Source organism: Tamandua tetradactyla, chromosome 23 (genome assembly GCF_023851605.1).
Source record: "Tamandua tetradactyla isolate mTamTet1 chromosome 23, mTamTet1.pri, whole genome shotgun sequence".
NCBI classification, from domain to species: Eukaryota; Metazoa; Chordata; class Mammalia; order Pilosa; family Myrmecophagidae; genus Tamandua; species Tamandua tetradactyla.
Window position 1 is genome coordinate 5155393 of NC_135349.1, and position 19627 is coordinate 5175019.

General features: G+C 42.2%; 1 protein-coding gene across 3 annotated transcripts; it reads right to left on the minus strand.

The window, feature by feature from the left end:
• Positions 1 to 2269: 2269 nt before the first annotated feature.
• LOC143666940 (speedy protein E4-like) lies at positions 2270 to 18458 on the minus strand. Of its 3 annotated transcripts, XM_077140564.1 has the most exons (9): positions 18217 to 18458; positions 17670 to 17759; positions 16650 to 16730; positions 10605 to 10805; positions 10210 to 10268; positions 9566 to 9651; positions 5624 to 5792; positions 5350 to 5454; positions 2270 to 2791 (listed from the first exon to the last, which is right to left on the minus strand). In XM_077140564.1, the coding sequence occupies exons 2-8, from the start codon at positions 17716 to 17718 to the stop codon at positions 5395 to 5397; spliced, it is 705 nt and encodes a 234-aa protein (XP_076996679.1). In that variant the 5' UTR covers positions 17719 to 17759; positions 18217 to 18458; the 3' UTR covers positions 2270 to 2791; positions 5350 to 5394. The 3 variants fall into 3 exon arrangements, with proteins under 3 accessions (XP_076996679.1, XP_076996681.1, XP_076996680.1); XM_077140566.1 differs by lacking the exon at positions 17670 to 17759 and having other exon boundaries at positions 18217 to 18454; XM_077140565.1 differs by lacking the exons at positions 16650 to 16730; positions 17670 to 17759; positions 18217 to 18458 and adding an exon at positions 11327 to 11960.
• Between the last annotated feature and the right edge of the window lie 1169 nt (positions 18459 to 19627).

Consider the following 19627-nt stretch of genomic DNA (forward strand, 5'->3'; position numbering starts at 1 on the left):
GTCTCTCTGCTGCCTTTAGTCCATTAACCACCTCTTGCTTCTGAATGAAATCATATTCCATCATGTAGATAGACCACGTTTTCTTTCTCCATTCGTCCTTTAATGGACACCTGGGCTGTTTCCACCTTTTGGCGATTGTGAATAACACTGCTATGGATGATGGTGGAAAATGTTTGCACTTTCTAGGATTATTTTTATCAGATGCTGCCCCTGCAGCTCTTCTGGCTGTGGTGGTTTCCGTCTGCAGTTGCTCCATGCTTCTCAGCTGATCTCATTTACCAACACTGCACCCCAGCTGCTCCTATGTATAGAGCTGCTGCTTCCATCTCCTAAATTTCTCATACCTCCTAAGCTATTACAATTGCTTACATGCATCCCATGATGTGGGTCTTTCCCATTTCTTCAGCTTTTCCTTTTTCCCCTGTCCTAAAATGTTCCCGCAGCCACACCTGTTTACTGTCCCGCACTACCTGAATTCTACAGAGCAACCTGTCCTCCATCAGTACTTACTTTTAGCTCTTTCCACCTCCGCAGGAACTCTGATCTCTTTCTCTTCTACATCCTTCAAACTTTGGGGTCGTTCTAGACTTCAGTCCATCACAGGCTGTTGAAATTGCTTCCGCTTATTTCTCTGACCCTTTTCATATTTCCCCCACTGACTCTTTGTCCTCAGAGGTTTGTTTCCCTTTTGTTTGCAGTGAGACCAATGAAATCAATCTTGTTTTGTTTTTAAATGATACTTAAATAACCCAACTGCTCATTTCCTTACCTGCTTCCCAAGTCCTAAGCTACTTTTCTGCAATAAATTCAATATTCATGTTATCAGGTCTCTCTGCTCCATACCTGCCTTATTTAACATCTTGTAGCTCTTCTTATCTTATATTCATTTTTTCCTCAGAAATTGTTCCAACAGCCTCATTTCTTTTTGATTGTTCCTATTTCATCACATGCTCCCGGGTTTTCTTCTCCCACATAAAACTGTAATCAGAGATTGTGAGAAGAATTCTCACTATGCTTAAAATAGTGAGCACTACCCTTGCCTGTGTGTTCCATTTCCTTGAATCATTTCCAGAAAAGCATCTTTTCTTAATGTAGAATTTTGAATTGTCATCCAGGTACCCATAGAGCTGCTTCCTTATCTTGCCTCTTCCTGCTTTTCTACCTCAATATCTTCCCATTTCCTGCTTCGAGGGTCTAGCCTAGGATAGGCCTGATCTTTTGTTCTTTTTTTCTTTTCTACCTTCATCAAATAACCACAACCACATTAAACAATATCATCTGAGAGCACACAAGCCATCGATGCTGATACTGTCACGTACATCTTTGTGCTGGTTTGAAAGGAAGTATGCCCCCTAAGAAAAGCCATGTTTTAATATAAATCCCAGTTCATAAAGGTAGAATAATCTCTATTCAATACTGTATGTTTGAAACTGTAATGAGATCATCTCCCTGGTTGATGTGATTTAGTTAAGAATGGTTGTTAAACTGGATTAGGGAATGACATGTCTCCACCCATTTGAGTGGGTCTTGATTGGTTTATTGAAGTCCTATAAAAGAGGAGAATGAGAGATTCAGCGAGATTCAGAGAGAGCAACACTACAAAGCAGAGAGTCCTCCAGCCAGTGACCTTTGGAGATAAAGAAGGAAGACACCTTCCGGGGAGCTTCATGAAATAGGAAGCCAGGAGAGAAAGCTAGCAGATGATGCTGTGTTCACCATGTGCCCTTCCAGCTGAGAGAGAAGCCCTGACTGTATTTGCCATGTGCCTTCTCACTTCAGAGAGAAACCCTGAACTTCATCGGCCTTCTTGAACCAAGGTATCTTTCCCTAGATGCCTTTGATTGGACATTTCTTTAGGCTTGTTTTAATTGGGACATTTTCTCGGCCTTAGAACTGTAAACTAGCAACTCATTAAATTCCCCTTTTTAAAAGCCATTCCGTTTCTGGTATATTGCATTCCAGCAGCTAGCAAACTAGAACAATCTTCAAGGTGAAAATACTTTTCATCTTTATTGTTTTTCCCCAATAGATCTATCAGCATTGTCCTTTTTAATCTTTAACAGTCTAAAATGACATACAGTCATGTCAAGTTAAGTTTAAAAATTACAATTGAATTCTCACAATTCAGTAATGAAAACTAATCATAAATAAAAAGATTTATGTTAACAAGAACTTGGGGAATTATCTACCTCACTATGTATAAGTTTAGTAGATAAAAGACAAAATCCTTTCTTGCAAATATGAGCAAAACTTTATTTATGAACATATAACAGTTATAACATCTATCAAAAACTTTATAGGAATAGCATATTTTTAAAATTACAAAAATGCTTTAAAATAAATATAATCTATGGCCAACCTTTTGAAAATAAACAGCTAAAATATATGATATATTAAGCTCCTTATCACAATTATAAATTATTAAAAATTATATTTTTAAAAAGTAATTCTGTTCCAGTCTGAACCACTGGTCAAATGGTCCTATGACTGTGGTAACAAAGTGCATGAAAAAATGGCACCCCCAGCTTCCTCCTCAGGGGAGATTCAGAAAATTTAGGTGGTGCCTTAGGAAGGGATGGAACCCAAAGAAACCCTAGTTTCTCTTTGTCCCTCCATGGTTTCCTAGAAGTGCCCCTCTCCTAGAAATCTGGCATAATAACTCTATCTAACTCCTTCAAAGAAAGCCTGGGTTCTTCTAGTTCATATGCTTCTTTCCTCCTTCCTCAAAACTTGTAATTAAGATCTGAATTGTCTTCCTGGTGAAAAGTACATCTCCCCTGGGTCCGATGATCTGGAAGTAAGAGAAAGAGAGACAATGTCAAACTTTTGGAGGCAAGTCTCTGGACATAAAGACTATGAACATTCAAGGTCAATGCTAACCAGAGTTTCGAATAATTGAGAAATCCAGTTTTATCTATAATCCTTCATTCTAAACTTCAATCCTGAGACATCGTTTTGAATTGTGATTCTCAGATTTTAGTGACCTTGAGTCTAGAAATTGCATCATGCTCCGAAGGTCAGGCCCAGTGATCTAATTTATAGTGAGGACCCTAGGTGATTCTGCTTAGGGGGGAGAGCATATTTGGAGATGGATGCTTTAAATGTAATTCCCATTTTGGTCCTCTGGTGTTACTTTAAATCTGACCATGCTTCGAACCACGCTACAAACCCCACTCACTCCATGCAGTGTCGATGACTGTGACATCAAATGCCTAATCCCTCGTGCTAATCCTGGATCCTAATGTTTAACCACAATACTTATTCCTAAACTTGGCTAATGTACAATATTTAAAGTAAATCTGTGTTTAATCCTCCACCTAAGTCTATAACTCCAACGTGTCAGTCATCACAAGCCCACTCTGAGGCTAGTATTTCTCAACCTTTGATGATCCTGACAAACTTCCTTAACATAGAGTGGAGGGTAAAAGGCATAATTGTATAAGAGGAGGGACTGGTGCAGGAGCAGCGACTCAGGGGGAAACAAGAACTCACACCAGTCCTTTCTTTCTTCCTCTTCTACTTTCTGTTCTCCTAATTGTCCCTGTCCTTTTCTTCTCTTCCTATATATTGTTTCTCTGTGAACTTTTTGCTCTTCTAGTCTCTCAGCTCTTCTTCTATTTCACACCTTTTCCTTATTTTCTCTCACTTCACAACTCTCTTATATTTATTTAAAGACTTCCAGCCACCGTATTTCTGCACACAACACCCTTTCAAGCAATGGGAAGCGGTATACCCAAGTGTGTGAATGTGCACACACATAAACACACACACACACACAGTTGGGAGAAATTTATATAGAGGCTCATCACAAAATGAAAGGAGTTGAGTAAACTTATCCCAAGTCTTCACCACATGCCCCAACCCCTAGCCAAATCCCCAACTAAGCTTTAAACCTAATTCATAAATTATATCTCCAAATTTCACGCTCAAGTAAACAACTCCTGCCTCACATTCTAATCCCAACTTTTATCTCTTACACCTTCCTCTAAAGCCTAGTGCTTAGTTATTTTCCTTAACTGTTAATCCTCACTTTTGATAGTCACCTTGAAATATAAATCTGTCATTTTAATCTATATATCAGACATCTCATAACCATGCATTCTAAGCCTAACTTGAACCCCAACACTTATCTTTTAAAACTAAAGGTAGGCCTAACTTTCTCTTTGTGTCTTGTTTCAAATCATTGATTGAGTCAAGATGTATGTGTTTATATGAATGCTGGATTCTGCTTATGTGATTGTCTGACTTTGCATGTTTATTATCTATGGATGTTTACATCCAACTGTCTTTCCACCTGACCTGGCACCAGTGATCTGCCCATAAGCAATTTTTTTTAAAGCAAAGTTGGATGAACATATAGTGAGTGTGGTAGTTAGAGTCGGTTGTCAACTTGGCCAGGTAAAGGTGCCTAGTTCTGTTGCTGTGGACATGAGCCAATGGCATGTGAACCTCATTTGTTGCTCATTACATCTGCAGTCGGCTAGGAGGCATGCCTGCTGCAATAAATGATATTTACTTAATTGGCTGGTGCTTAAATGAGTGAGTTCAATGTAGCACAGTCCAAGCAGTTCAGCATACCTCATCTCAGCACTGGCAACTCAGCCTGGGCCTTTAGAGATGCAGAAAGGAATTATCTGGGGAAAGTTGTTGGAACCCAGAGGCCTGGAGAGAAGACCAGCAGATTTCGTGCTGTGCCTTCTCGTGTAAGAAAGAACCTCAGTTGAAAGCTAGCTGCCTTTCCTCTGAAGAACTAACAAAATAAATCCCCTTTTATTAAAAGCCAGTTCATCTCTGGTGTGTTGCACTCTGGTAGCTAGCAAACTAGAACAGTGAGGTATAATTAATCTTCTACTTGTAGATTATTCCATCTAATATCCTGTAGGTAAAAATTTACTTTGTTATAGCTAAATCCCTATAGTTGGTATCCTGAAGGGATGAGAGGCCAAAAGTGAACCATAGTATATGGAGAAAAAAAACCAATACCTATGGCTAAGGGATATTCATTTTTGACAAAAATCAACAATTCATGAAAGCTATCATTTGGAAGCAGTTGTTTTGGGTTCATTGGTTTCAACCCAGTCCGTGTCTGTGACAAACTGGTTTTCTTGCAGTCTGGCTGACTTGTCTTCCTCTCCCTCGGCTTGTCCTGCTGAGGCTGTGCCTACCTGGTTATCAATTTGTGGCCGTAAAGCTGACAGGGAGCGTGTGACTCTCTGCCTGGCTGGTCTGCTTCACACTATGTATAACATTAACGTAGGGTGGGATGTCTAGAAGAGTGGGTCAAAAAATTGGATTTCTCAGATTCCCTAAAGGAACAACAGATCATTCTCTCAGTGGACCCAGACGTACCTTCCTCAGGCCGATGACGTCAGGCCACTGTGGACTTCGGGGATTCTAGGGAATGAGGGACCGATCTCGTGCCCATACCCAGTGATCTGGGTCATAGGCCTGGATCTGGAAAGACAAACAGCCCCCAGGAAGAATGTTGATTGTCAAGAGAGCCCCCTCTCTCCCGCAGTCCAGCCTGCAAGTCTTTCTAGTCCCCAAACCCCAGCTCCAGCCCCTCAAATCCCCTGTCTTCCCAAACTCACCCTCTTCTTCCCCCAAATCCCCACAGCCCTACCTCCTCACACTCTTCCAGGGTAACTCTTGTCTTCCAGCCCATGGAACGGATGAATTGAAATCGTAGTTTGTGAAACAAGGGGCGCTGGGAGCGGTTCTTCCCATAGAGAAACGAAAAGATGGCTTGCTTAGGAGCCTGGTTGTCCTCCTCCATGTCATTGGCCAGGTATCTAGGGGGAAAAGTCAGGTTTGTAAGGAGCAGAATCAGAAAGGACCTTTGCCTAAGGTTAGCTTTCCAGAAAGGATGACAGGCTGACTGTCCTCAGGGCAGGACCTTCCATCAGGCCTGGCCAATATCACAGAGCACCAGCCCTCCATCAGGAAGATAGTGCAGGCATTGTAACTGTTATTTCTAAATTCTGGGATACTGAGCTTTTTGTATATAACCTGGTTGTTCCAAGAAACTTTAGGTATTTATGAGAGACTCAGAGTTAGAGCTCTGAAGCTATGAAAGTCAGCAGTACCCATACAGGAACTGTTTAAAAAGTTGAAAAAGGGACCAGACTTCAAGTAGAGATATGAAGGAAGCTGATCTAGATAGGGCTAAAATAGAGCAGAATACAGGGTAAAGGATGATATCATCCATATTTTAAAACTTCAACTTCTGTGTGAGACCAAGGGAAGACATGTTATTTGGTGCAAAATTTATATTTTGGGTACTGCATTTCCTAATTTAACTTGTATGGTCAGTTTAGTTGAACACCATAGGTACATGGTATTTTGAACAGGGTGTGAGAAATTGTTGGTTTGTCCAGGTTAGAGTGATGCCCCAATATACCCCAGAATAATTTGGGCAGTGAATAAAGTATTTGCAAAGTCCCCTTGAAGGAATGGGGAGAAAGGAGGAAATATTTAATCTCCCCTTTTGGAGAATTTCTGATATTCTCACAAGCAGAGGAGACAACCAAATCAATAGGCTAAGTCCTCAATCTTGGGGTTTGCCCCTATGAAACTTATCCGTGCAAAGGCTAGGCTAAGCCTACTTAAAATTATGCTTAAGAGTCACCCCCAGAAAACCTCTTTTGTTGCTCAGATTTGGCTCCTCTCTCTAAGCCAATTCGGCAGGTGAACTCACTGCCCTTCCCCTTACATGAGACATGACTCCCAGGGGTGTAAACCTCCCTGGCAACGTGGGACAAAACTCCCAGGATGTGCCGGGACTTGGCATCATGGGATTGAGAAAAATTTCTTGATTAATAGGGGGAAGAGAGAAATGAGACAAAATAAAATTTTAGTAGCTGAGAAATTTCAAACAGAGTTGAGAGGTTACCCTGGAGGTTATCATTATGCATTTATAGACATCTCTTTTTAGTTTATGCTGTATTGGAGGGAAGTCCTTGAAACTGTTGAGCTGTGTTCCAGTAGCCTTGATTCTTTTTTTTTTTAACACTTTTTATTATAAAATATAACATATATACAAAAATCAAATATGTCAAAGTGTAGTATACCAAGTGGTTATAGAACAGATTTCAGAGTTCGGTATGGGTTACAGTTCCACAATTTCAGGTTTTTCCTTCTAGCTGCTCCAAGACACTGGAGACTAAAATAAATATCAATATGATGATCAAAAGTTTACTCTTAATCCACCTTTTTTTTTCTTTAATAATTAAAAAAAATTAACAACAAACAAAACATTAAGATATCATTCCATTCTACATATATAATCAGTAATTCTTAATATCATCACATAGTCGCATATTCATCATTTCTTAGAACATTTGCATCGATTTAGAAAAAGAAATAAAAAGACAACAGAAAAAGAAATAAAACGATAACAGAGAAAAAAAGATTATACATACCATACCCCTTACCCCTCGCTTTCATTTATCACTAGCATTTCAAACTAAATTTATTTTAACATTTGTTCCCCCTATTATTTATTTTTATTCCATATGTTCTACTCTTCTGTTGATATGGTAGATAAAAGGAGCATCAGACAGAAGGTTTTCACAATCACAGAGTAACATTGTGAAAGCAGTAGCCTTGATTCTTGAAGATAATTGTATAAACATATAACTTTTACAATGTGACTGTGTCATTGTGAAAACCTTGTGTCTGATGCTCCTTTTATCCAGGGTATGGACAGATGAGTAAAAAAAAAAATGGATGAAAATAAATAAATAAAGGGGGGATAAGGGGTAAATAAATTGGGTAGATGGAAATACTAGTGGTTAATGACAGGGGTATGGGGTATGGGATGTATGTGTTTTTCTGGAGTGATGCAAATGTTCTAAAAAATGATCATGGTGATGAATACACAACTATGTGATGATATTGTCAGCCACTGATTGTACACTATGTATGGATTCTTTGCATGCAAAGATGTGTCAATAAAAATATTTTTTAAATGGGCGGGCCATGGGGGCTCAGCAGGCAGAGTTCTCGCCTGCCATGTCAGAGACCCAGGTTTGATTCCCGGTGCCTGCCCATGCGAAAAAAAAAAAAGAAAAAATGTAAGAAAAAGAAAAAGAAAAAGAAAAAGAAGCTGGTGCTGAACAGAGGGCCCCTCTCACACCTTGACAATGGAGACAAAACTGCCGTCCTTAAACAATGCAATTTACATCTCATTTTCCCCATCCTCATACTCTCCTCCCTTTCCTTCAACTTGTTATACATACATTCACCTGTCCCCCCAGCCCCACTATATTTTAAGTGCCTTCAGGGCAGGAACTGACTGGTTGATTTTTGTATCCATCCCTCTCCTACCAAATGACTAATTTGGGACTTTGTTCCTATTGGTACATTAATTCAACAAGCATTTCTTCAATCTCTCTTCCCATCATTTCATGTTCCCTGGCATATAGGAGGCACTTCGTAAGTTTTGTTGAGTGAATAACGAATGAATGAATAAGAGGGTCATCTTATAGCCAAAGACTATGTTGATTACCTCATAGACTCAGTGTAACTAGTAGCTTGCAGAAGGGAAAGTGTTGTGCTGAGTATTTTAAGAATGTATTGACACTTTTATAGATGAATCATACAGTATTTGAATTTTATGTCAATCTGTTTAAAAGATTAAAAACAAGAATGTATTGATATTATGACAAGACTCTGCCTTAAACAGGTATCTAGTCTAATGTGGATAAGGGGAAGGGAAGAAATTGAAAAATAACTATAACCCCAAATAGCATATTATCATAGCTTTTTAAAATTAAAGTGCTGGTGGGAGGCATAAGCTGGGGATGTCAGGGAAGGAATCATGAAAAACTGGGGGGTTGAACTGCCTTTAAGGATAATAATATTCCTCAGATGCGTATGTGTGGAAGACAGCTAGGCAAAAAAATTAAATATATAAAGAGGAGGAAGGAAGCTGCAGGGCATTTGAGAGAACAGTGAAATCATCAAATGATAAGCAAGTTCGATGGTGATTATAGGTAGGGCTGAATTCAAACCGAGAAGCTTGGACGTGACTGAGAAAGTAAGTGGCCAGTGAAATTTGTAAGGGGTGTTTGGGGGTTAGACCTGGGTTTCAGAAGGATATTCAGGCAACGTGTATAAAGTCCAGTGGGGAGCAAGTAGTTAACAAACAATAGGCAATGGGTCTTTGTCATGTAATAGGAGCCCAAGTTGTGACATCAGTGGTGGGAATCCGGAAGAAGAGACAATTATATTTGGGACCGGTATGGGAAGGAGAGGGGGAATCAGACTTGACTACAGGGGTTTCCAGCCTGTTCAAGCCCGGCGCTGGCAGTTGTTTCCTCTGCCAGTCTTACAAGGGTTTTGTTCTTTAGGACTCTTGTTTGTTTTTACAAAGGGCAATATAGTTTTTGAAAACCTACTGTATTATAATCCTCATACCCAAATAACTCCTATCATTTTAGTATACAGAATAAACTATGAATTGGTTTAATAACTAGATGAAAGGTTCAAGTCCCACTTCTCCCCTCCCTTGTTCCCAGGAGATTATGGAATATTCGTTGATGGGATGAGGCAAAATACTTACAGAGCAAGAAAGAAGTGAATCCGTTGGTACTGCCAGGAGAAGAGGCCAGCCCGGCTAAAATAGGCAATGACCATACTTAGGAGATACTGGTGGAGAGAGGGGAAAGCAACAAATGAGATGTCACCTCCTGGCAGGGGAAGAACATTGAAATGGAAGAATGGGGGGCTGAGGGAAGCAGTTGCAGCTGCTGCTGCTCACAGAGAAGTAGGGGAGCATCAGAAGGCTGGTTGCAAATCAGAGAAGTTGGGGCAAGGGAAGTTCATGATGCTCCCAGGAGGGCAAGCTGTGGCAGTTTGAAGAAAGGTGTTTAGGATGGCTAGTATCAGGATAATCTTTGATAAGCAGGAGCAAAGGGGAGTCCCAAAGAGCTGAGGGAAGAGAGGTCTGGGACTGAGGGTGGCAACTGCCAAAAGAACAATATCCCTGTGGCCTAGGGCTCAGATCCTAAAGGTCCCTGGTCTGCACATTCACATGCCAGAAACCAGTAGGACCCTCAAGGGAGGTGTTGACAGGTCATAAAGCCACCAAGACTGAATGTTAGGGATACGTAGAGGGAGAGAAAGTAGAACTGTAGCTTAGAAAGCCCTCCTCTTACTCCAGGATGTGTTGGGCCAGGACAAGAGTTTAGTGGAGAACAGTGTTACCTTGTCAGATACCCTCAGGTCCTTGTCCCAGGCCAGGAATCTTTTAACAACAGGATCCTCTGTGAAAAGAAGGCATATGTTGAGAACCAGAACCGGCTGCTGTGCAAGCAATCCAGAGGAAAGGGGAACGATGCGTCTCTTGAAGACATTTTAGATTATGGCCAAGGGCTAGGATGATGGGAGGAGGAGAAGGGGGAAGAACATACACTAGGCAAGGGATGGTGAGTCCCCGTTCTGAGGCTCCCATGAGGAGTGACTGTATGAGGGGTTGGGTATCAACAGAATTTCTGCATGATTAAGGGAATTATTTTCCACGCTGGAAAAGTGTAGTTATTGGAAAGTACTGTTATCAAACGAAGAGGATTTTGAGGATGCTCCCTGGGACCTCTTCTTACCAAGCAGCCTGTTGAACACCTCATGATGTTCAGGTAGGACAGATGACACCCTCTGCTTCTTCAACTTCATTTTCAGACCACAGAGGCTCTCCACCACCCAGGTGTCCTTAGGCTCTGGGGCTGGGTCTTCCTCGAAGACATCTGACCACACCCTCTTCTGTCCAGGGGACTGAAGTTGGGGCCGGGACTCTACCCAGGGGGCTGAGTAAAGAAACAAAGCTACAGTACAATGATCTTTTCTTTGGAATTCTGCCATTGATCACCCAAGCCCCTATACCACCATCACCCCCCCCCTCAAAAAAAAACCACCCTTCGAGTCTCTCCATCCTAATGACTATAGTCTCCCTCAAGCCATCTTTACATCCTTCTCCTTAGTTGATACCCATCTGCTCCTATTCACTTTCCTCTTATTCCATCTTTCTGTCCTCAAAGCTCTTCCTCATTAGAAGTAATTTTTCCCATGGTGTGTGGAGGGGACTTCTCTTTTTCTCCCTTTCTTCTTCTTGGATCTCATCTCCTAACCCTCCTCCCTTTTCTCCCAGATTTTACTTCCATGTGGATAGTCTTGTCTCCAGCAATTGTGTTTTCTGTTCCAAATCTATGTCTTTCTGAATCCCTCCTTTGTTTCATGCACACCCTGCTCAGGCACTCTTTCCTAACTTTCATATCCCTTCCTTGTTAGTAAGCAACAGTCTCAGTCTCTTCATATTCCAGCCCCTCACCTGATGGTCCGGGGATTTCTTCATCCACTGGTTCCTCCAGGGAGTACACAGAGGAGCTGAGCTGGGGACTCTGGTCCTCAGACTGGGAAGACCGTTCCAAACTAGCCATGATTTCTCCTAACCCACCCTATCCTGTTCCACAGAACCTAAATCCTGAACTGCCCAAATGGCTATTCTGTATTCTGAATGGACCCAAGACTGTTATCTCTTCTGCAGACTAAGAGAAGTCAGGACTGAGGAAAGCTTGGAGGAGATACTGTTGCCCACATCCACTACCAAACAACCACAGAGTTTGATCCGTCCAATCAGAAAGACTGGAAGCCTCTGATGTCAACAGTCAATCCAACCTGGCAACCAGTTTGAAGGAAAGCACATAACTGCCAGAACGATGCATCCGGTGCTCCTGGAGATCAGGGGTTGTGGATTTCATGCCACTGATCCAACCAGTAGCCATCCTCCAAAGCTGTCCTCAGTGTCTCATCATCATTTTCACCCTATTCCTAGCACATGCCATGGTCTCTTCATTCCAAATTTGAAACATGTTGGGCTCTCATCCCCTCCCTTCCGTTTCCATATCACAGCCCAGAGAGAGGGAGAAGTATGACTAGGAGAATGATGTCTCCTCTACGTGATCTATGAAAATATAATCAAATCAGATCCCAGCCTGAAGGGGTGAGAGGCGGGTGGAGGAGTTCAACTAATCCAGAATGAGAAATCTGCACTTCAAAAGAATCGGAGAACTGTATTAACTCATGTAATTATGTTTTTCAGAGAACCTATGTAGAGATAGATTCTGAAGACACTTGACCAAAAAGAATAAATTGAATTTTAAGTCAGAATGCATTTATGAGTATGGAGGCACTGATCAGATAATTTGAATCCAAAGTGCTACATCCTTCAGGAGAGAGGGAGGCTCATCATTTGTTTGGTTAATTGACTAAAACTTGTAACCAAAGGAGGGAGGGGTTGAATTGAGTTGAGTGGCCAGATGTGCCTTGACATTTGGAAAAAGACTTGCTGTACTGAAACCTATGTGCTCCATAGTCAGGTTATTTGATTCTTTCCAAGACCTTGATTTCCACATCTTTAAAACAGGAATGACAGTAATATCTGCCTCTCGAATTTCTGTGAGGCTTAAAAAGATTACATGTAAAGTGTCAGCCCACCTAGACAATAGTATGGTTCATTTGATTTTTTTCCCTGTTATTTTGGTAGTCATTATTACTCTTTGCCAAAAATGTCACTACTTTCCCTTTCAGCTTTGTGGAAGGGTTTCACTTCTATCCTTTGTGGTTGGATGAAACTAAGTGACTAGTGTCTGCCAATGAATAGTGAATGAAAATCATGAGTTTATCTTTTAGGGTACAATTATTTTTGGTATAAGAAGTGAACAAACCCTCTTTTTTCCCCTGGCAGAGCAATCAACCACCAGCATTCAGGATGGTGACTGCTCAGCCAGCCTGTGCCCCTCAGTGATCACAATGATCAGACAGAAAGTGTAAGAACTAAAACCTTGTTGTTTTAAGCCATTGAGATTTCTGCTATATATTTCCATAGCAAAACCTAGTCTTTGGAGAAGCTAAGAGAGGGAGAAACACACAAGCTCAGAAAGAAAGCCACACATGGGGCAGCCAGAAGCTGAAAGCAATAAAGCCCAGAGGAGAAGGGAAAGACCAGTGTACACTGGTGTGCTGGTTTGAAAGGAAGTATGCCCCCTAAGAAAAGCCATGTTTTAATATAAATCCCATTTCATAAAGGTAGAATAATCTCTATTCAACACTATATGTTTGAAACTGTAATCAGATCATCACCCTGGATGATGTGATTTAGTCAAGAGTGGTTGTTAAACTGGAATAAGGGATGACATGTCTCCACCCATTTGGGTGGATCTTGATCAGTTTATTGGAGTCCTATAAAAGGAAATATTTTGGAGAATGAGAGATTCAGAGAGAGCAGAGCAGAACGAGAAGCCTCAAGAAGCAGAGAGTCCACCAGCCAGCGACCTTTGGGGATGAAGAAGGAAAACACCTCCCGGGGAGCTTCATGAAACAGGAAGCCAGGAGAGAAAGCTAGTGGATGATGCCGTGTTTGTTCACCATGTGCCCTTCCAGCCAAGAGAGAAGCCCTGACTGTGTTCGCCATGTGCCTTCTCACTTGAGAGAGAAACCCTGAACTTCATCAGCCTTCTGGAACCAAGGTATCTTTCCCTGGATGCCTTTGATTGGACATTTCTATAAACTTGTTTTAATTGGGATATTTTCTTGGCCTTAGAACTGTAAAATAGCAACTTATTAAATTCTCCCTTTTAGAAACCATTCCATTTCTGGTATATTGCATTCCAGCAGCTAGCAAACTAGAACAACTGGCCATGTGTGACAGAGGGCTTTCTTCAGGAAGAAGACTGATCATGAGCCCACTCCCTCACAATCTTCCTGCATACAAAGCTCCATTGCAGAGTCTGCTTTTCAGAAATCCAACCTACAACAGAAACAAGTGCAGACCTATTACTGGATGGGACCTTTTGATTAGGTTGTTTCTATAGAGATGTGACTTAGCCCATTAAAGGTGAGTCTTAATCCCCTTACTAGAGTCCTTTAAGAGAGCTCAAAGAGAAAGAGAGCGTTTAGGTAGAAACACCTCAGGAGAAAGAAGGAAGGATCCACACGAGCTGAGAGAGAAATGCCCAGAGACATTTGTCAACAAATATTAAAACCAGAAGCTAGGAGAGAAGGACCTGCAGAGGTTGCCATTTGCTTTCCCATGTGACAGAAGAACCCCTGATACCAGGCCCTTTGTTCAGAGAAGGTACCATCTTGTTCATGCTGTAATCAGGACATTTTCCAATGGAAACAAGGGCAGTCAGAAGATCAGAGTAAAAGTCACTGTGATTTCCTAAAGTACTGTCAGGGGTGGACAAATTGAGATGTAGAAAAGTTTGAGAAACTGCATGTCTAGAAGCTGGAATGGAGCCATGAAAGAAGGACCTTGTGAAGAAATCTAGAAACTTCCACCTCTATAGGAGCTGCTTTCTCTTTGAAACCTAGACTTCTGAAATAACTTTCACACCTCAGGATAACAGGCTTTGGATTGCTGTTGGTTAGCAAGATAAGCTTCTAATGCAAATAAGAGGAAAACATGGTAACTCTACCTCCATTTGCAGTCATTTCTATGTCTTACAGCCTTCAAAGAGTAATCACTTCTCCCTCTGCTTTCCAAATCTTGTTGAGGTCTTCTCCTGGCCAACTTTAATCTGGCACCATACAAGGGGAGGAAAATCTGAGAAACATTTTTCCCCAGATTTAGGTGAGAGTACTTGTGCCAAACTGACAACAAGCAGGACTGATTTTTTTTTTTGCCTTTTTTTTTTTAAGCAGAAGTTATATTTGCCCCCATACTCCTTACGATAGGTGATCTGAACTTTCTCCCTCCAAAAATAATTTAATGTATGTATACTTTCCCAAAAGTATATATAAAATGCCTAAAAGAAAAGTGGTTATAACAAAGTAAAGAAATAGGTAGAACTAAAGTACCACAAAAAATAGGGAAAGCCATTCCTATGCAACAAATATCAACACTCAGTCTACATAGCATATTGGCAGGAAGAAAAGTTGTGTCAGTAGAATTTACAAATTTATTTTAAAGATAAATTTTAATAAGTACAGAAATAGAAACTTAACATGAATCCTTATTAAAAACAATACACACACACTCATACACATAGAAGTACGTATATACAAACACACTCAAGCAACATATATCTTCAGTATCTTTACATCTTTGATATATAATAGCTATTGCCTGCACATGCACACCAACATGTTCAAAGTATGTATCAGCTACTTGGAAGAAAATATTGATGCTCTTTTAAGAAATTCTGCATCATTAATACTTTTGACATCACAGAGAACAAAGGTATTGGAAAAAAATAAAACTTTGAGTTTTCTGAGCTCAAATGTGGTTGAGGGGACTGAAATTATAATATATACAATATATATTATTGTATATATACAATAATATAATTGGATAAAACATTATTTTAGCTTTACTTTCCTTTTTAGGTGTAACAAAAGTGAGTTATGCTAGAAATCTATGACTAAATAATCATAAAAGAACTTCAACTTCAGAATCAAAAAAGAAGTATTTTGGAGAAGGTTTCAGAATGACATAGCTACGAGAAGCAGAGTCTACCAGCCAGTGACCTTTGGAGATGAAGGAGGAGAAAGGCCCTGGGGGAGCTTCATGAAACAAGAGGCCTGGAGAGAAAGCCAGCAGACTGTTCCATGTTCACCATGTGCCTTCTCAGTTGAGAGGGAAAACTGCTGAATGTCATCGGCCTTCTGGAACTAAGGTATCTTTCCCTGGATGCCTTAGATTGGACATTTTTATAGACTTGCTTTAATTGGGTCATTTTCTTGGCCTTAGAACTGTAAACTAGCAACTTATTAAATTCCTCCTTTTAAAAAGCCATTCTGTTTCTGGAATATTGCATTCCGGCAACTAGCAAACTAGAACAGGTTTGCAGACAAATACTTGCACTCAAATGTTTATAGCAGCATTATCCACGATAGCCAAAAGGTGGAAACGACCCAAATGTCCATCAATGGGTATATGAGTAAACAAAATGTGGCTCATCCCTAAAATGGGATATTATTCCACCATAAAAAAAGAATGAAGTTGGTATGGTAGCCCATGACCAACTCTGAGATCTGTCCTGCAACTACTTGTTGAAGAGTACTTTGAAAACTATTGCTTTGTTCTTTCTTTGCTTTGTATATATATTATACAATAAAAAAAGTAAAAAAAAAAAAAATGATGAAGTACTGCCTAGTAGCATGTACATGGATAAGCCTTGAAAACATCATGCTGAGTGAAAAAAAGCCAGACATAAAAGTTCACATATTTCACCACAAAGCAATAATTGGCAGCTGGGGCTGAAGCCTAGGTCTTCTAACGGATCTTCCAAACCCATCTCTTCTAAGACATCTTTCCAGTGTGGCCTCTCTCCACTATCTTCCAGGGCTAGAGGTCTAGGGCAAGCATACATCTGGAAACCTTGATTCCAGGGCTCTGTTCCCTTCCTCACCTCTATCCATCACCCCATCTTGGTTCCCAGCTCACTGATCCCATCCAGGTCCGTGTTCCAGCTTCTGGAGAAGTACCTGTGTCCCCATGGCACCCAACATGCCTGCATCAATGGGCTGAGCTGGAGGAACTTAGTGAAAAGTTCTGAGCCCTCCCTGTGTCCCAAGGTTCCTGTCAGGGAGGAAAGGAAATGCTTTCTTGTCTCGCATTGGCATGGAGTGGGGTCAGATGCTTGACTCACCCATCCAGGTGGGAGAAAAAAGGTGCTTCCGGAGAAGTTGGCCATAGTCATCACGTATCCATGACCTGGAATCAGGAGTCGCTAAGGACAGACAAGAAAACTGAGTCACAGAAAGGTTCCCTAACTTGCAAGCTCCAGGATTTGTGTCCTCCCAACCTTCATGGGAAATGTACTGTTGGAGGATGTGGAGTTTGACTGCTGCTCTGTGTTTTATAGAAATGCCTTCTCAGGTGTTTTTGTTCACATTGTTTTGTTTTTAAAAATTTAATTTGTATCTTGTTGGATTTGTATGTAATTACGACAAAAATGGATTTCTATATACATATTCCTGTGGGTGCTTTTTTTTTTTTCTTTTTTGGCATGGACAGGCACTGGGAAACGAACTCTGCCTGCTGAACCAGGGTGGCCCACCCCTTGTGAGTGCATTTTTATGTATCTTAACAGAAAATACATTATCCTCGGTATGCATTATTATTTTTATTGTCACAATTTATTTTACTTTGATCATATTCTTGGACATTGTTATTTGCATTATATGAATTAAAATTTTTTTAATTACCATTAAAATTTTAATTCCCATTCTTACCCAAAGGGAAAGAAACCTTTCTCCTCTCCTTTTTTTAAAGAGCATTTCCTTGAGACAGCTTGTAATTATAAATACTTCCTCTGTCCCTTTGATATGTAATTTTTTTAACTTTTTTTTTTTTTACCTTTGATATGTATTTTAAATCTTTCTAAAAGCTAAATAAGCTTCTGGTCAAAAATGTTTTTCTTGAGGGCCTGCAAACTATCTCTCTGAAAGGTAAACTTCAAGGAAGACAGCACCCTGCCTCCCAGTCACCATGGGAGTTTAACCTAGGGACCTCACTCCAAGCTGTAATTACCTGCTTGTCATAGAGACAAGTTTAATTTTTCTTTTGGATATAGGCAATTAGCACAGGCGGGTACCCCGAGTCCCAGGTGAATTTAGGCTGAATTATTAAAGAATGTATAGCACACCTTGCTGTCAAGTACTCTTACCTGAGCACGTTACATTTATCTTGAGGCTTAGTTCTCTCTGTAATCTCATTAGCAGATCCCCTGGGATGTGAATCGCAGTCTGGTGTGATGCTATTCAATAATAAAACCGTTTTCTACATTTGTAGTGAGGATTTTCTGGGATGGTGAGAGATTCGTTCATTCATTCATTCCATCAACAGCATTTAAGAAGCGACTGCACAAGGACAGTCCTGTTGCTTCACACACACGCACACGGTAAGGGAAGAATCATCGCCCTCAGGATCCTACTTTTAAAAAATAACTTTTACCTAAACCATAATCATAATCCTCTTTGAGAGGTGAGTTCACATATATGCTTTTTCTTTCGATTTGTGCGCACTTCCAGACTTTCCTAGTTTTTTATGCACTAATGGAGTCATCTGAAAGAGCTACAATTTCTATTTTCATTTCGTTCCTGTGAGAAATCAGCTGTCCCTGAGTATGTTGCTTTCTTGCATTGCTCGGCATTTCTCGCATCCCAGCATTCTGGTGACATTTGTGGCATTTTAGTTACGTGAGCGTGACGCACCCTCTCCTCGCCTCCGCCGATTTTGGGGGACTCTCGGTTCCCGCCCACCAGTTCTGGGGAGCAGGGCGCCAGGACGCTACCGCACAGCCCGCGACCTGAGGAGTCGTGTCCACGACCCCTAACAGGGCGTGGAGACTTATGGGAAATTGAGTTCGAGGTTCTGGGCAGCCAACCCTCACAGCGTAGCGCCTCTTAACCGCTAGATAGGGTTGAGACTTTTTAGACGTTCCCTCAAAGGGGTGGCGCGTTGGCTCACGGGAAATAGAGTAGTGGCGGTGGTCCCGTAACGGGTGGAAGGCCCCTGGAGGCGGGCTTCCGGTGGCTTCCGGCGCACGCGCACTTTGCCCTGCGTGCGTGTTCGCGCCTGCGCACAGCCGCCACACCGCGCTCTTCCTGTCCCTGCAGGTCGTCTCTCGCCCCAGTTCCCAGGCTTTGGCCTCCGGTGGGTGAGAATCCCGGAGCCTGCGGCTTTGGGCGCCGTCCTGCTGGGGCGGCAGCCAGACCGGCGCGGGCCTGTGCGCGTAGGGGTTCTCGCGGGCGGAACGGAAGCCCGAGTGGAAACCCAGAGCGTGAGCCTCCGTGCCCGCGGTGCTGTGGCCGGAGGGGTGGGCCGAGAAGGCGCGCGGCGGGCGGCCCTCTCTTGGCGCCGGCCGAGCCCGTCGGCATCCTCAGCGGCCCTGGTTCGAGTTTACCGACAGCCCGGGCGGAGGCTCTGGGGGAAGGTGAGTGCCACGAGAGGAACGTCCCGGCTAAAGTGACTTTGTCCTGTGGCCCATACACAGCTTCTCGGGAATAGGACGGTTTTTGTGAAGTGAAAGGGTGGAGCCCTGAGGTGCACGCCCCACGCTGAGAGGACCTCCCCGACCCCGATCTTTTTCCGGAGACCCCCAAGGGTAGGTCATGGGTTTGCTGGCTCGAGGCGGTTCGCTGTCAGTCTGCCTCGAACGAGCAGGGCTTGTCACCCGAACCGACGACATTGCAGAGTGCGTGGCAGCGGAGCGTTTGGACCGCTTCCAGAAGTGATTAGCGACTTGAGTTGGAGGGCCTGGGGCAGGCTGCTCAGGAAACGGTCCTCCGTTGGAAGATTTGTGAGGACAGGTCTTACTGGGGAAAGAGGGGCTTCCCACCCACGGCTGAGAGCATTCTGTCTCCGCACCCCCAGCGCCCCTTCCTCCTCCACTCATCTTTTCCAGATTCCAAAAGCGTCTCTCAAAACGTCTATCAGCACCTCTTCTGTTTTCTAAGTATTTTCTGATTGGGGCTCTGTTCTGACCTTGTTGAAACATTGTAGTTTAGGAAAAGACTGCCAGGGTTGTCTCTTGAGGCCTCTTTTGTCTTGACTTGCCCAAGGTTCCTGGGTTTGTAGGTGAGACCCAGGTCAATGGTCTGTCCCCCTTATTACAGTTGAGTT

Bases quoted from the DNA above. Each gene is read 5' to 3' on its own strand.
- LOC143666940 (XM_077140564.1), bottom strand. From the start codon at position 17,718: ATGAGATTACAGAGAGAACTAAGCCTCAAGATAAATGTAACGTGCTCA. The intron at 16,731-17,669 runs GTAAGAGTACTT...GTCTGTCCTTAG, and splicing joins GATAAATGTAACGTGCTCAG to CGACTCCTGATTCCAGGTCA. The intron at 5,455-5,623 runs GTAGGGCTGTGG...TTGTCTTTCCAG, and splicing joins CCCTGGAAGAGTGTGAGGAG to ATCCAGGCCTATGACCCAGA.